General features: G+C 37.4%; 1 protein-coding gene across 1 annotated transcript in view; it reads left to right on the top strand.

The window, feature by feature from the left end:
* The first annotated feature begins 897 nt into the window (after positions 1 to 897).
* tank (TRAF family member-associated NFKB activator) overlaps positions 898 to 15,282 on the top strand; it is a 31,114-nt gene continuing 16,729 nt past the window's right edge. The window contains exons 1-4 of the mRNA XM_087989097.1: positions 898 to 945; positions 2,705 to 2,778; positions 7,743 to 7,858; positions 9,941 to 10,506. Coding sequence (XP_087845223.1) covers positions 904 to 945; positions 2,705 to 2,778; positions 7,743 to 7,858; positions 9,941 to 10,506 — 798 coding nt within the window. The 5' untranslated portion in view covers positions 898 to 903. The remainder of the gene's footprint in view (positions 946 to 2,704; positions 2,779 to 7,742; positions 7,859 to 9,940; positions 10,507 to 15,282) is intronic.

The following is a 15,282-nucleotide window of genomic DNA, read 5'->3' on the forward strand; positions in this document are numbered from 1 at the left end:
AAAGATAGTAAGTGGCGAAGCGAGTATGCAAAGGATATAGATAAAAGATTGGGCAAAATTTGGCAGGTGGAGTTGAATGTCAGTATGTGAAAACGTGGCCAATTTGGCAGGAAAAATAAATAAACAACATATTACTTAAATGGTGAGAGATGCAGAATTAGGGATATCCAGGGATTTGGGTGTCCTGGTGCATAAATCACAAAGGTTAATATAGAGTGTAGGAAGTGATTGTGAAGCCAAATATGATGTGTTTTATTACAAGGTGAATAGAAAATGTAACTTGTGATCTTTGGTACAGTGGTCTGGGAGTTGGTGAGACCATACCTGGAGCAATGTGTACAGTTTTGATCTCCTTTTTTGAGAAAAGATACGTATAAGCATTATAGAGTCAGAGAGTCATAGAGATGTACAGCATGGAAACCGACCCTTTGGTCCAACCTGTCCACGCCGACCAGATATCCCAACCCAATCCAGTTCCACCTGCCAGCACCCGGCCCATGTCCCTCCAAACCCTGCCGATTCATATACCCATCCAAATGCCTCTTAAATGTTACAATTGTACCAGCCTCAGCAGTTCAGAGAAAGTTCACTAACCTGATTCCTGGAAACTGTCCATTAGAGTTTAGAGAGAGGTAATCAAATTCAAATATGCAAGATCCTGATTGGGTTTGACATGGTTGACCAGAAAGAATACCTCCTCTGTGGGAGGGACTAGAACAAGGCAACAGAGTTTATAAATAATGGGCTGCCTGCTTAAGACAGAGATTAGGAGATTTTGTTTTCTTTCAGTAGGTGGTGAGTCTTCAGAACTCTCTTCCCCGGAAAACAATGGAAACAGGGTAATTTAGATATTTTAAGGCAGAGGTAAATGGATTCTTGACTAACAGGACTATAAATGTTCTCATGGATAGGATGGAATGTGAAATTGAGATGTCAATCATTTGGGTGAGTAGACTTGAGGAACTGACTAGCTTACTCCTTCAAATTTGTATCTTTCTCCTTCTTTCTTTCTCCTTTCTTCTCTCACTCTTTCTTTTTCTACCTCTTTCCTCTTCTTGTTCTCTTTTGAATGTCTCCAATTACATTCATGCAATTTTGCCATGCTCCCTATCTTCTTTTTCATTCAACATTTCTTTCTTTATGTATATCCTTGCCCTTTCTATTTGTGTCTTATGCTTTTTTTTTCCAATGAGATGCATTTAATCATCTAATCGTCCACTGACCACAGAAACTACTACTACTCCTTCAATAGAGAGCTGGAGCATAATGTCTAAATATGGTTATTCTATTTGGGTAGTATAGGCCTCTCTTCCTCCACACGTGGCGGCACGGTGGTACAAGTGGCGGCACGGTGGTATGAGTGGCAGCATGGTGGTACAGTGGTTAGCACTGCTGCCTCACAGCGCCAGAGACCCGGGTTCAATTCCTGCCTCCGGTGACTGACTGTGTGGAGTTTGCACATTCTCCCCGTGTCTGTGTGGGTGTGCTCTGGTTTCCTCCCACAGTCCAAAAATGTGCAGCTTAGTGTTAGGTGTAGGGAAATGGGTCTGGGTGGGTTGTGCTTTGGCGGGTCGGTGTGGGCTTGTTGGGCCAAAGGACCTGTTTCCACATGAAGTTAGTGGGCGGCACGGTGGCACAGTGGTTAGCACTGCTGCCTCATAGCGCCAGAGACCCGGGTTCATTTCCCGCCTCAGGCGACAGACTGTGTGGAGTTTGCACATTCTCCCCGTGTCTGCGTGGGTTTCCTCCGGGTGCTCTGGTTTCCTCCCATAGTCCAAAGATGTGCAGTTCAGGTGAACTGGCCATGCTAAATTGCCCATAATGTTAGGTAAGGGGTAAATGTAGGGGTATGGGTGGGTTGCGCTTCGGCGGGTTGGTGTGGACTTGTTGGGCCGAAGGGCCTGTTTCCACACTGTAATCTAATCTAAAAGCGATCTAAGATGTGAGCCAGATGATGGAGCAATGGTTATACATTATTTGAACTGCCACAGAAGCATTTGAAATGAACAGCCCAATATTTTCATCTGGGGGCATGGGAAAACTGTAGTTGGTCGGAGTAGATTAGTATCTTTTCAAAAAATGTAAATTGAGTTTGCAGACCTTATTTCAGTAGGTGCAATTTATAATCTAAAGACCCCACACAGGCTGAGCTATATCAATCCAGCCTGCCAAGATACATGCAATTTAAAACTTTTAGAACTTTTACTTGTTAGAATCTTCTGCCTCAATGTTGAGTGTGGAGGTTTAGAAAGGCTCAACCTTGGCACTGTTGCCTCTTTGACAGATAATTTGCTCATTAAAACGCCAAGATCTGTTCAGTACCAGCAATATGAGGTCAATATAAATTAACTGAAGTGTAGAATTGAGCTTTAAATGTGCCTTTCAAATTATCTTGTACATTAGAGTAAAGAGTTGATCAATCATATGTTAAATTAAACTTGTAGTGTGACACAATTTCAGCAGATGGTGCTCACTGATCATCTACCTGCTCAGTCAGTTGGAATTGGCAGTTCCAGCCTTGCAGCATGCATTGCATTAGCTGTTATTTTCACTATAAATAAGCTAACATACATTCTATTTGTAAGAATATGTATACCTTATAACTGAGCTGTCTTCTCTACAGTCATACAATGATTTATACTACCTGTTTATTTTTAACCAAGAAACAAGATTTAGTTATTGTTAAATATGTTTATATTTCAAGGTAAACCGGAAGATGGCTGAATCATCATCGAAGAATGCTGTTCCTCTGACAGGGACTGATCATCCTCTGTACAAGTATGTTTTTTTTCCTCAATGGATAATCGTGTTAGTAAAATGCTTTGACAATAAACCCACATCAATGATAAAGGCTACAATAGTACAAAAAGCAGAATTAATTTCTTTGTATCTTTATGACTGTGACAATTATTTTAGTTATATTGATCAAATTAAGCAATATTAAGGAAGCTCAAGTCAATGAACACTCATTGCCAGCATTCTTTGAAGTTGCAAATTGTGTCTAATTTGTTAAATCTTACACACTTGACACCAATAATTGTGATCAGATTTCCACAATTATTACCTGGTTACATATGAAAGGCTTTGGCCAGATTAGGTAGATTGGCTAAGAATGAAATTTAAGAACTGTGGAGAAACTGAGAAATTTCAGACACATAATTGAAATGGGTAAATAAACAAACAGAAAATAAAATTGAAGCTAATGGAATGTTGGTCTCTGTTTCAAGCCGATTGAAAAAATAAAGAGGTGGAAGTTAGTTTTGTTATAAAGCTCTGATTGGCCTGTATTGTGAGCAGAGGTTTTCAACCGGTGTCCCGTGGCAAGGTGAGAAATGTGCTGTGAAATTCTCAAAGCAGTGCCACATTGCATCGACGTCCAATACCATGCCTGTGCGAAAATGTGGGACTAAGCATGTGCAGAAAATGGAAAATCTGTCTGCTTACCCATGTGCAGGCCAAACATGCAGTCTTTGATGACACAACGGTCAAGGATTGTAACTCCATGACAAGAAGAAACTGCGCATGCACAGTAAAGAAGAATGCAATTGTTCAATGACTGTTGAACTAACATGCCTGACTGGACACATTTGCATGGATTTTAGGGTGAATATTTTTGGAATTTTTTATGCAACTGTTCAGTTGAACACGGTTAAGCCACCGATCTAAGTTTTAGAATCGCTTTCTAAAAAGAAATGTATAAGTTGTTGTTTATTTGTTGTGTACACTCTATTGCAAACCTCGCTAGTAAGGCTGTAACCATGGTAAATGCAAATAAATGTGACCTTTTATGAGCAATCAATCCAGCTGAAAAAATTGGTCTTCCATGGAATTATTTATCTCATTGAAGTGTGTCGTGATTTTGAAAAAGTTGGGAATCACTGGTTTAGACCACTGCATTCATTCCAGGAAAGATATGTTTGTTTTTGGAGGAAGTATAATCAGCCTGATAACAAGATTAAATTACAAAGCCAGTTTGCACAGATCACGATACAAGCTAAGTACCATGATGCTGGAGATCGGAAATAAAAAATAAGTGCTGGAGAAACTCAGCAGGTAATGAAGCCTCTGAAGAGAGAGAGAGGAAGAGTTAATATTTGGGTTGACCCTTCTGGGTGCCAAGTTTGACTGATGGTATGCATCATACTGATATGAAGATAGACTGGGTCGGTTAGGACTATATTCACTGGCATTTCAAAGAATAAGCAGGGCATCTCATAGAAACTAACAAAATTTCCTCTAGATCGGGGAAACGCAAGATTGATGTTTTCAATGATCAATGAATCCAGAATCAGGGATCTCAGTTTAAGAATATGGAGTACCCATTTCAGTACTGAGATGAGGAGAAATTTCTTCACCCAAAGAGTGGTGAGCCTGTGGAATTCTCTGCCACAGAAAGCATTTGATGCCTAATCATTGAATGTTGTAGGCAAGTGATAGATCTGGTTCTTAGAGCTAAAGAGATCAAAAGGCATGGGGAGAAAGTGGGAATAGGATGCAGAGTAGGTTGGTTATCCAAATGGTTTATTCCTGTTCCTATTTTCTATGTTTCTATGTGTTGATAACAAGTCATGAGGAATACTTGTTCTTTGCTTTGCAGTTCTTCTCAGGATGATTGATCACCTGCTCCTAATTGTTTTCTTTTGTTACTGTTACATGGGGCTAGTCTGTCTCTTACAAGACGTGTTCCAGAAACCCCACTGCATGCTGCTTTTGATGAGGCTGTAGTTATTACTCATGCTCAGTGATGAGAGAGAATGAATCTTTGAGTATTTGCCCATTCATACAATACAAATTGCTATTGCCCTGCAATTAAAACCATTTTAAGTTGTAGTTGGAGGGTTTGCTGTGCTGTAATATTGCCAATGACCATAGTAAAGCGATACAAGTTTATTTCAATGCTTTGTATACAGGCTCTATCAAATGGAGTAACTTGAGAGGAAATTTTTTGTAGCATCTATGCTTTTCTACATTCAGAAATTATGGTTAATTTTACCTTGGCAGATACTCTGAAACAGGAAAAATTATTTATCATCTGCTATGTCCACTGAACTTAATCTGAAATTTACTATTTGTTCCATCATCTTTCACATTATTCAGGTGGCTGTTGTGCAGGGAGTTCTCTATAATGCTAAATGAAACAACTGTATTTTGTTGGAACTAGACAGATTTGTTTATTGTGTTATTTTTCAGTTCCTGTGATGCACTTCTTATTCAGAAAGTTAACCCTGATTTTAATTACAGTTGCAGAGCCATAGAACTGGGAGTTTACAATGAATCAATAAAGTTAAACCCAAATGATTCGGTTAGATTGATTTATAACTTGTGCAAAGATATCTTAAAACATCAGTTTTGTGGCTTCAAATTTAGGGACAGAAAGTATACTTTGGGACTTCTTTAAGAAAAGTCATTCTGGACCTGAAAGTTGATGTACCTAAATGAATGAATTTTTTTTAAAAATGAGTTTACAGATCCCTGTGTATGCTGTCTTGCCAAATGATTTACTCCACATGCAGTAAGTCTGGGGTCACTTCTCTGATAGCGAGTTTTAGGATCATTTTATTGGATATTATGGTACTTTCTTTTGTGAAGATAGAGTACATCCATCCTATATTTCATATTGTTTATTGTGAAAATTTAATACAGATCGTCTCTTTGTACTACAGGTGCAAAATCATTTTCCATCATTGGAGCTAATATTTGCGAAAAGGAATATAGATTTATAGATATGAACTTTGCCAATGGGACAGTGCTTTCAATCTTATTCTATAGATGACGAGAAAAATTATTTGTTTATAATTAAAAGTAGCGGTGCATTACATTTGGCCATAGTAGAATGAACAAGTGTCCCACTTTTCTCAATGATTTAAATAAACAATGCAAGCATGCTAATTAGCTGAAATCTAGGTCAGCAAATATCTCCCAGTTAATTAACTATTTGAAAGACTGCAATTTCAATAAATTACCCGCCATGTTTATTCTGTCAAAGCTATTCCAGCTGTCAATTTATAATTTGACATAGTAGCATTTTTAAGATGATAAACCTAAAAAATATGATTTAAAGTCATGGAAGTTGATGTTTTTCTCTATCTTAATAAACAATTCCTCATTCCTGTATAATTTGTATGTCAAGATCTTTCAGTGTTTTCACGTGTTGACAGTCATTTTGTTCTACTTAACTGCAATTTGATTTTTTTCCCTCTGGCCTTTGTTTTACCCCTGTTTTTTGTTACTTTATACTTGAGCCAAAAAAAAAACTAGTGAATTCTTCAAAAATGGTCCATGCATGTGCAAATTTGACGTTTTTTATTTTCTTCTAGCTTTCTGATCTTCGGTTAGGATCATTCTCTATTTCATAAATGTTTTTCATTTCTCCTCCACTTTTGCTCCACCTCCACCCCACTACTCCCACCAACTCCCAATTCGCCAGTTAAAATTTATTCTAACTTTCACAAACCCCCATTCTTTCAGTAGCTGAGTATGCTCTTATTTTAAAATATTCGAGGTATGTGGTGTTCAACAGTCCAGTTTTCAAGGCTGTATTTTGCAGCAAAAATTTTTGACATCACTGTATATCCAAATTAAGCTCCTGTGATAACTTAATGTGCAAAAAGACTACTTTATGTACTATAGAGCAGAAGATACCATTTCTGTGCATGGTACTCATGTGGGGTAGTAACTGCGGTGTTACATTAAGCCTCTGTATTCTTAGCTTGTTTATGGAAAGTAATATCACAAAAGAATCTTGATCCTCATTATTACCATGAAATTCTGTTTGAGTGCGCGTGCATACGAAGTGTTGGGCTGGGATGTCCACAGTAGACCACAGGTCCGCTCTCGCAGATGGGCTTGGGCTTGGTATCTTGTACTAGGTGCTCATATCTTGGAAATTATACCTCACCTCCGAGGAAAGAAAGTTTGCGAGAAAAACATGAACTGTTTCTTTTATGTTGTGTGTTATTGGAGCACATCATATTGTTCACAAAATCCTTTTATTCAGTTATTAACTGGAAGTAATAAAACATCAATGAAAGCGGACCAGATATGTTATAGATGAGTATAAGGGGTGCCAGGATAGTGTAGCCAGATTGCGTTTCTGCCAGAGTCTTCAGTGAAGTACCTCTGAATTCCTCTTGGCATGATACCAACCCCTGAAGGGGTGATTATCTTGCCATGCTGGTATGAGCTTGAAGTAGTAATTCAGCAGGATTTATAGTGCCAGTCTAGTGCTGGATCATTGTAAATGCCAAATTTAAATTGGACACAAACTTGGCAGTACAGACTGGTTATAAAACATTCGACTTCTGTGTTGAGGAATTAGTTCCAAATGCAATATTCTCCCATGAAACTAATACTTAGTTCTGAAATATTATAAGTTATCACTGCAATAAATGTCATTGCATCAAATCTTTACTTGTAGATGTATAACAGTTTTTTTGGTATTCATACCTGCACAAAGAAATAAAGCCATTTATTCGAAATGTAGCTCTTATCACCACCTGGTGGCCTGCCTCCCAACCAGATGATCACAGGTTCAGGAAATGTGAAAAATTGGCAGTTTTCTACTTTGCTATAAGCGCACCTTCTGTCAGCTGATCATGTAACAGAATAGATTGTGGTCACGGCCAAGTCTGAGACCTAGACGTCCCTCCTTCCTACTGAAGAAGGCTGTGTAATGGCAAGTGATTTATGTAGGAATATTAACATTAAACCGCTTTTCTGACATACCAATACTTGTATTACAGAGAGAGGTTGGACTTTGCTTTTCAGGAGATTTGTCAAGAATTTAAACAACTATCTGCCTTAACAAAGAAACAAACGGAACTTCTGAGTAAATATAACTACAGCAAAGAAGTGATAAGTGAGTACTATGCACATTTTCTTTGCATCGTACTTCAATCGTTTGGGGAAGCCAATGAAATCGTTAATATTGCAAAGATAATTACCTGATTTTTCCCCCACTTATTAGAATGTTGTATCTCTCATTGGAAATCTCCATTATTTGAACCCTTGTTTTCTTGTTTTGTTTCAAATATGGTGAAAATACAACTACAGTCTTTACATAAAAAGAAGCTAATGGACAAACACTTAATTACAGAAGAAATATCTGAAGACTTTTTGAACATTGTTTGAAAAAAGCAATATGGAAGACTGGTCATTAATTTAATCATGCTGTCCAATTTGTAATTCATATAAGCCGATAGAAATGCTTACAACTTCTGTCAATAATACCTTAAAACTCTTGAGAACGAGTTTCCAATAAATTTACAATATTGAAACGAGAGTCTGGTGGGGTGGGGAGGAAATTAAAATCAAAATTTAATTTTTCATGATTTCAAAATGCTACTTTAAATTGACCAGCTGTGCTAGACTTGAGTTCTTTCTCCAACTAAGTATTTGTTCTCCTTTTTCTAATTTCATAATATCAAAAATGCAAGGTCTATGTTGACACGAATGATATAATGACTACAGAAACTGATAAAATTGAAGGTTTAATAAGGGAGTGGGACTAATGGACTGAATTGCTAACTTTAGCTTAAAGAATACAAATGTTTAGTGACATTAAAAAACAAGATAAATAATTTCAGGTTTTTATCCCATAAATCTTGATTTGACTCAATACAACAAGTATACTGATTTCACAACTTTGGTATATGTAACTTTTTTGTAAAGATCAATTTGTTGCTTTTGAGCTGGAGCATGGTATGAACATTCCTTCACTTCTAGTAGCTTCAGTAAAGCTATGAAACAAATATAATATTTGCCTTGTTTTGTGCACTTAGGTGTTCCCAGTCACATTCAACCCCAGCTTGTGGGAAAGCAATTGCTAGTTAGGTAAATTATATGAGTGCAACTTTTATGCAGCCATTGGAAGCACAAACTCTCGGTCATTGCCCCCATCCCAATTTTCTCTTTCTGTGAAGAAGCACTGAACCACTCTTTGTTATTTTGAAGTACAGTGCGTTGGGTTACCAGTGGTAAAATGTCAATATTTCTAGGCTTTTGTAAACAAAAGGATTGCTTGAAATAACCGCACAGTGAAAATGGTTAAAGGCACAGCAGTTTTCATGTGTATTTTAAGATTTAGGGGTGACGTTGATATTTCTTGTAATAATTTTACAGCTAGTGATTAATGGCTACTTGCATTTCAATCCTAGAAAATTAAATACTTTTAAAAATATGATTGGCTCAACTTTGCACTGAAGGTATTTACTGCTATCGCCTTCCTTTTCTTCGGCCTTAGGCCATTCGCGTCCATGAAATCTTTGCTCCTGTGATCTTGAGTCTAGGAGATCTTTATTTCTCATTGCCTAGGAAGACACCTTTAACCTCCAGTTATGACCTCCTTATGTTGCAGGAAAGAGATCAGATGCTTGATCCTATGCCAATTATTGCAGCTATAATATAAGTTGAAAGCTCTTTATTGTAAATAACGATATTCAAAAAACTTTGTTTTGTTGCCTTGACCTAGCTATGTTGATCTCAGAAAAGTAGTGATCAACTGCCATTCTGCCAAATAGATTGTTTTCTGTACCAACTATGGATGCTGGTTTTTGAACTCCAGAACAATTTTAAAACTATGTATTGGTCAAATTTTAAATGCTGTCACAGGTATTGATTAAAAAGTAATGTTTATTCTGTATGCTCCAAAAGAAGTTAATTTTTTAAATTATGTGATTCGGAATATGTTGTATTTTGGATTATTTAACATAATGCAAGTGCTTAATGTATGTCCTTAATGTAACAAAGTATATGTTTTACACTTGCAATATATCATATGTCTGTTAATGTGCTGTAGAGAAGAAGATACAAAGGGCTGCCATAAGTAGGTTGAACATTGCCCTAGTTCAAGAAGTACAAGACGGTGTTGCTTTCCTTACTTTTTTTTGGCTTTCCTATATGGTTTGGAATCAAATTATTGCCTTTTCTTACATTCTTTTAGATATGCCGTTCTCAATGCCTATACAGTGTACTGACGAAGGAGAGCAAGAACATGTAGCAGAACATTTTGTTGGCAAGGACAAAAGTGTATCTAAAAGCTCTGCTGTGTTACAAGAAGGGTATAGAATGCAACAGGAACATCTTCAAGTAGTTGAGTCTCTGTCTGAACTAGATATCAGATTTCCGCCTTCTGATAATGACTATGATTTCCTAAACAGTGCACCTGAAAAAACAAGACCAAAAACTGCTTTTGAAGATCCCATACGTAAAGTTGATGAAGCACTGATGCAAGGTGATATCCAGGACTTGAAAGATAAGAATAGGGAAGAATGCACTTTATTTGAAACGTTTCCTGTGGGACCAACTAATAAGACGAAACCCAACCCTTTTGGTGATGAGCAAGGAAAGATTGCAAACATTAATACTTCTGTAGGTACTGCAGTTGATAACAGCACATTGAGAAGTCCTTCAAGCCCCTCATTTCTTCAACCTTCTAAGTCTTTTCCAAATGCTGAATCTCATCAAATGATTTCAACAGAAGCAACAGTGATCAGAGGTCCGCAACATGTAAGTCAAAACCTACTAAAACCAGCATTGTAAATAATGTATTTCAATTGTATTATTTGTTATTTAGTGACATGCATCCATATTTCTGATGTTTGTGGTCAGAATAGTGCACCTTCTCCATGCCTTGGAATCAATCCATACCCACTTAATAGTATAATGTATAAAATACTTCAGGAATACCCACAATCTCCTACTTATGCAGGACATATCCTATTACAATGGGGAACTGGGTGCATAATGATTTGGACTTTTACGTCTGGAACTTGTATCTAAATCAAGTCAGACTCTTGGGAGGGAGATCTTCTCTGTCTTTTGACAAGTTTGGGCAACCTAATTTGGTGGTTTTAACTAAACCCAATTTGGCATAATTGTCAATGTTATTCTGATCAACTTATGACTGATATGAAAAATGAGGCAAGGATAGTCTATTGTAGAAGATGCTGCTCTTCCTGCATTTAGCTGACACACGTTGTGGTAACATACAGAAGACTATTTTGCATGTTAATTTATATTAACTCCAGACTCTGAAATAAGGTTGTTTCCTCTGCCTCTACCAATATACAAATACCTTTAAGAAAATAGGTTTATTTGGCAAACAAATTAATTATTTACAGTGATCAAGCAATTTGGATATTAATTGTTTACAATATTTGCATGGGAGGAATATGATCAAATGTCTGATGGCCAATTAGGTTTTTAATACCTGCAAGCAATTTAAATCATAACTTGTTTACTGTTCACACATCTGTCTATGTTTTTGATCATTATATAATCTGAATGATTTAGAACAAAACTTCATTGTCCAATCAAATAAGTCTATTTTGTCCATCTGTACTGGCAGTGCATTTCAAATTAAGATTCCCAGCCTGCAAATAGATTTGATTTAATGAGTTTTTGCAATCCAAAGAAATAACTAAGTTTTGTTTTTGGTTTTCGTATTGACCACTCCAGGGGATAGAGCAAACAAAGTTCTTTCTCAGATACAGCTCGTTAAAATCTGTTAACTTCTAATGAAATGTATTTTCGGAAACAAACTAAAGCAGAAAACGTGTTCTTATTATTAAATCCTAGTTGATGTTTGCTAAGAAAGTTAGACTGCATTTTACACTGTCATTATCTTTTGGAGAAAAGAAAGCTCTGGTAAAATTCCAAATTATACCACATGTTCTTAAGTATCTTGTCCATTGCTTTCCAAGTTGGATTGTGTTTATATCTATATATTTATTTCGGGCGGCATGGTGGCATAGTGGTTAGCACTATTGCCTCACAGCGCCAGAGGCTCGGGTTCAAATTCCACCTCGGGCAACTGTCTGTATGGAGTTTGCACTTCTCCCCGTGTCTGCGTGGATTTCCCCCGGGTGCTCTGGTTTCAACCCACAGTCTAAAGATGTGCAGGCTAGGTGAATTGGCCATGCTAAATTGCCCGTAGTGTTAGGTGAAGGGGTAAATGTAGGGGAATGGGTCAGTGTGGACTTGTTGGGCCGAAGGGCCTGTTTCCACACTGTAAGTAATCTAATCTAATCTTACATAATATAACCCAGACTTCTGCTTTTGGTAGGTTTCTATGATGTATAGTGGACGGTCAGTGAAGTAAACTGAGTTTTCCTTTTCTTACATTCCTCATTTCCAGAGTGAAATGCATTCTTCACTTATCGTGAATGGACTTTGTGTTGATTTCAAAGTTTTTGGATATGTTTGCAGGTCAAAATAAGATGCTTCCAAGATATTCTGAAACTGTAAAGACTGTGAGAGCCAGGAAATCTGATACAGACTATTTCTTGTTTGTTGATTTTTTTGTGTGGAAATGAATTTAAATTAATATACAGACATTCCTCTGTATCCACAAAGGTTATGTTCCTGAGAACCCCCATGAATGATGAAATTCATGAGTTCAGAGCTCACTTAAAAGCTAGTTAAAAATAGCAGATACGGGTGTTTTGCCCATGGATGTTGAATTTTGTTGATACATGTTTTCTGGCATGGACAGGTGAAATTTGCAACTTGTGGATACTGAGGATTTCCTGTAATTTTTTTTGATACATGCACTATACACTTGGCTCATTAAAGCATAAGAAAGCAGAAATGAAGAACTTCCCATTTGGTCCATTCTTACTTATTTTCTGTCAGGGCTCATTCAGATTATTTTCCTTCTCTAAATTCATACTGTTGATTTAAATGCAGACCTATGAATCAGTTCTCATTTTGCAATAGTTTAACCCTGTCACTACATGCTGCACTAAATACTTCTATTTATAAATTGGAGTTTTAAGCATGGGGGTATATTTATTTAACATTATCTTTTACTCTTTATTCATTTGAAATATTTATGGTGCCTACAGACATTGAGTTGTTGCAATTTTTAACAACTAAGAACTTATTCTCCATTTCGTTTTTCAGTGAAGATCGATTGGTATTCTACAGCTTCTGTTCATAATTCTTCCCCCAGTATCTAAAAGCACCTTCACTCTTGGAATGTTCTTCTCTGTCTTTCGATTATTTTCTATTTATGCTAATTATAACAGCAGCATTTTGTGCAATGTAACTGTCAGCTCTTGGTCTTGCCACTTATCTAGCAGTTTGCGTTCTCCAGCTTCTTAAGTGGCTTTGCAACTATGGTTCTTTAATTGTTTTCAGTTTTTCATTTGATTTTTGACATACATAAAGACTCTATTCTTAATATATTATGCAATCCAATTTGCTATTTTGTTTTCCCCATTACTTTACATATCTCATTATAAAATATGTTTGACCTTGGATCACTGCCATTTTGTTTCTGTTGGCAAGATACAAATGATTTTGGAAAAGGGTTTAAAATTTATGCCTGATAACGTCAAGTATGTAAAAATCAAGATGTAGTGCGTAATATGTAAGTAAAAGAAAAACATTAGCTCTTAAAATGGAAGAATATATAAGCTTTATAAATGTATTCTGTGATGCTTTCACATCATGTTTGCACTTACCCATCCTACCTACTTCGCTGTCCATTATATTTGCTTCCTGACCCCCTCTACAAAATAACTGGAGTTGTTCTTCATAGCTGTATCCCTCCCAATGTTTCACTTCTCCAACCCCCTACTCCTGCCATCAGTGTAACTTTCCTCTTCCTCTCTCTCTTGTTTACTGCCCAGCAGTGACAGTCAATCACACTTTCCCTGTGGTCCTTACGATTTGTCATGCATTAACCCGTCCTAAATTACACTCGTTTTCCTTGTCATGGCCACAATGAGAAGATCCACAATCCCGTCAGTGAAACCTTCCATGAGTTCCACTTATATGTTGTTTAAGCCCTTGCTGTAGATGAACTTAAAATAATTGAAGGACAGCAAGCATCTCACTTATTTTTAGTTTTCTGCTTGAAGGTAGTTTCAACTCATAGTATTGTGTTTTCCATCACTGGTAAGGCATAGAGTTGGGTCTTGAATCCTCCCCAGCCAGAACAGAAATCAAACTCTCTGCTGTTGGCACCAGTCATATGTACACTTTGTATCCAACTGGCCTCATAGGTGTCAGAGTTTACATGTATGTTGTTGTCCAGGGCTATGAATAGTGTTAGATGCTCTAATTTACTTTCCATCATAAAGCTAGAGGAATTTCTCCCGCCCTTACTGCCTGCCATTGGCATATATTGGAAGGGATTACAGATTGATCAACCTGTTTTGCTCACATTTATGAATGGATTTTCCTTTGCCATCAAAGTCATGGAATGAGACTTGAACCCTAAACCTCTAGCTCAGGCACTATCTAATGTAGCACAAGACCTTATCTTAGTTCACTATAACTGGAATTTCCCAATGGACTAAGCCTCTGTCCCTTAAAGTGGATCATATAAATAACAATTGCAGTGGAACTACTTCATTAGGAGTTTCTGTTAATAGGCAAAGGTTTGAGAGTTGAAGGCTTTAGAAACCTCTTTCTCCTCCTTATCTTACTAGTCTATCTCTACCGAAAGCACCATGATCGTCTTCTCATCAACGCTCTTTTTTTCCCTGCAACTGCTTTGCACACCTACTGCTCTCATTTTGGCACTCATGCCTTTGCATACGTTTTTCACTGCAACCAACTTCTGAAAAAGCATTGGTCATGTTCTCAGTCTTGTTCCTCAAACCAGGTTTAAGTGCTTTGTGATTTTTGTTTACTCCTGGATGTCCAAAGCACGACTCCCCCAATTTACCCACATCTTTTCATGCTATCTTTGTACTTCCAGGTCACAGGCCTCCAGTCTGAAAAACAACCCTCCACCATCATCCTCTGTCTTCTACCTTTGAGCCAGTTCTGTATCCAAATGGCTAGTTCTCCCTTTATTCCATGAGATCTAACCTTGCTAATCAGTCTCCCATGGGGAACCTTGTCGAACGTCATACTGAAGTCCATATAGATCATGTCTACCGCTCTGCCCTCATCAATCCTCTTTGTTACTTCTTTAAAAAACTCAATCAAGTTTGTGAGACATGATCAGTGCTGGGTCCTCTACTTTTTGTCATTTACATAAATGATTTGGATGCAAGCATAAGAGGTGTAGTTAGTAAGTTTGCAGATGACACCAAAATTGGAGGTGTATTGAACAGCGAAGAGGGCTACCTCAGATTACAACAGGATCTTGATCAGATGGGCCAACGGGCTGAGAAGTGGCAGATGGAGTTTAATTGCGATAAATGCGAGGTGCTGCATTTTGCGAAAGCAAATCTTAGCAGGACTTATACACTTAATGGTAAGGTCCTAGGGAGTGTTGCTGAACAAAGACCTTGGAGTTGCTGAACAAAGACCTTGGAGTGCAGG

Source organism: Chiloscyllium plagiosum, unplaced genomic scaffold (assembly GCF_037043375.1).
Source record: "Chiloscyllium plagiosum isolate Xiang-an unplaced genomic scaffold, Cpla_swu_hap1 HiC_scaffold_7, whole genome shotgun sequence".
Lineage (NCBI taxonomy): Eukaryota > Metazoa > Chordata > Chondrichthyes > Orectolobiformes > Hemiscylliidae > Chiloscyllium > Chiloscyllium plagiosum.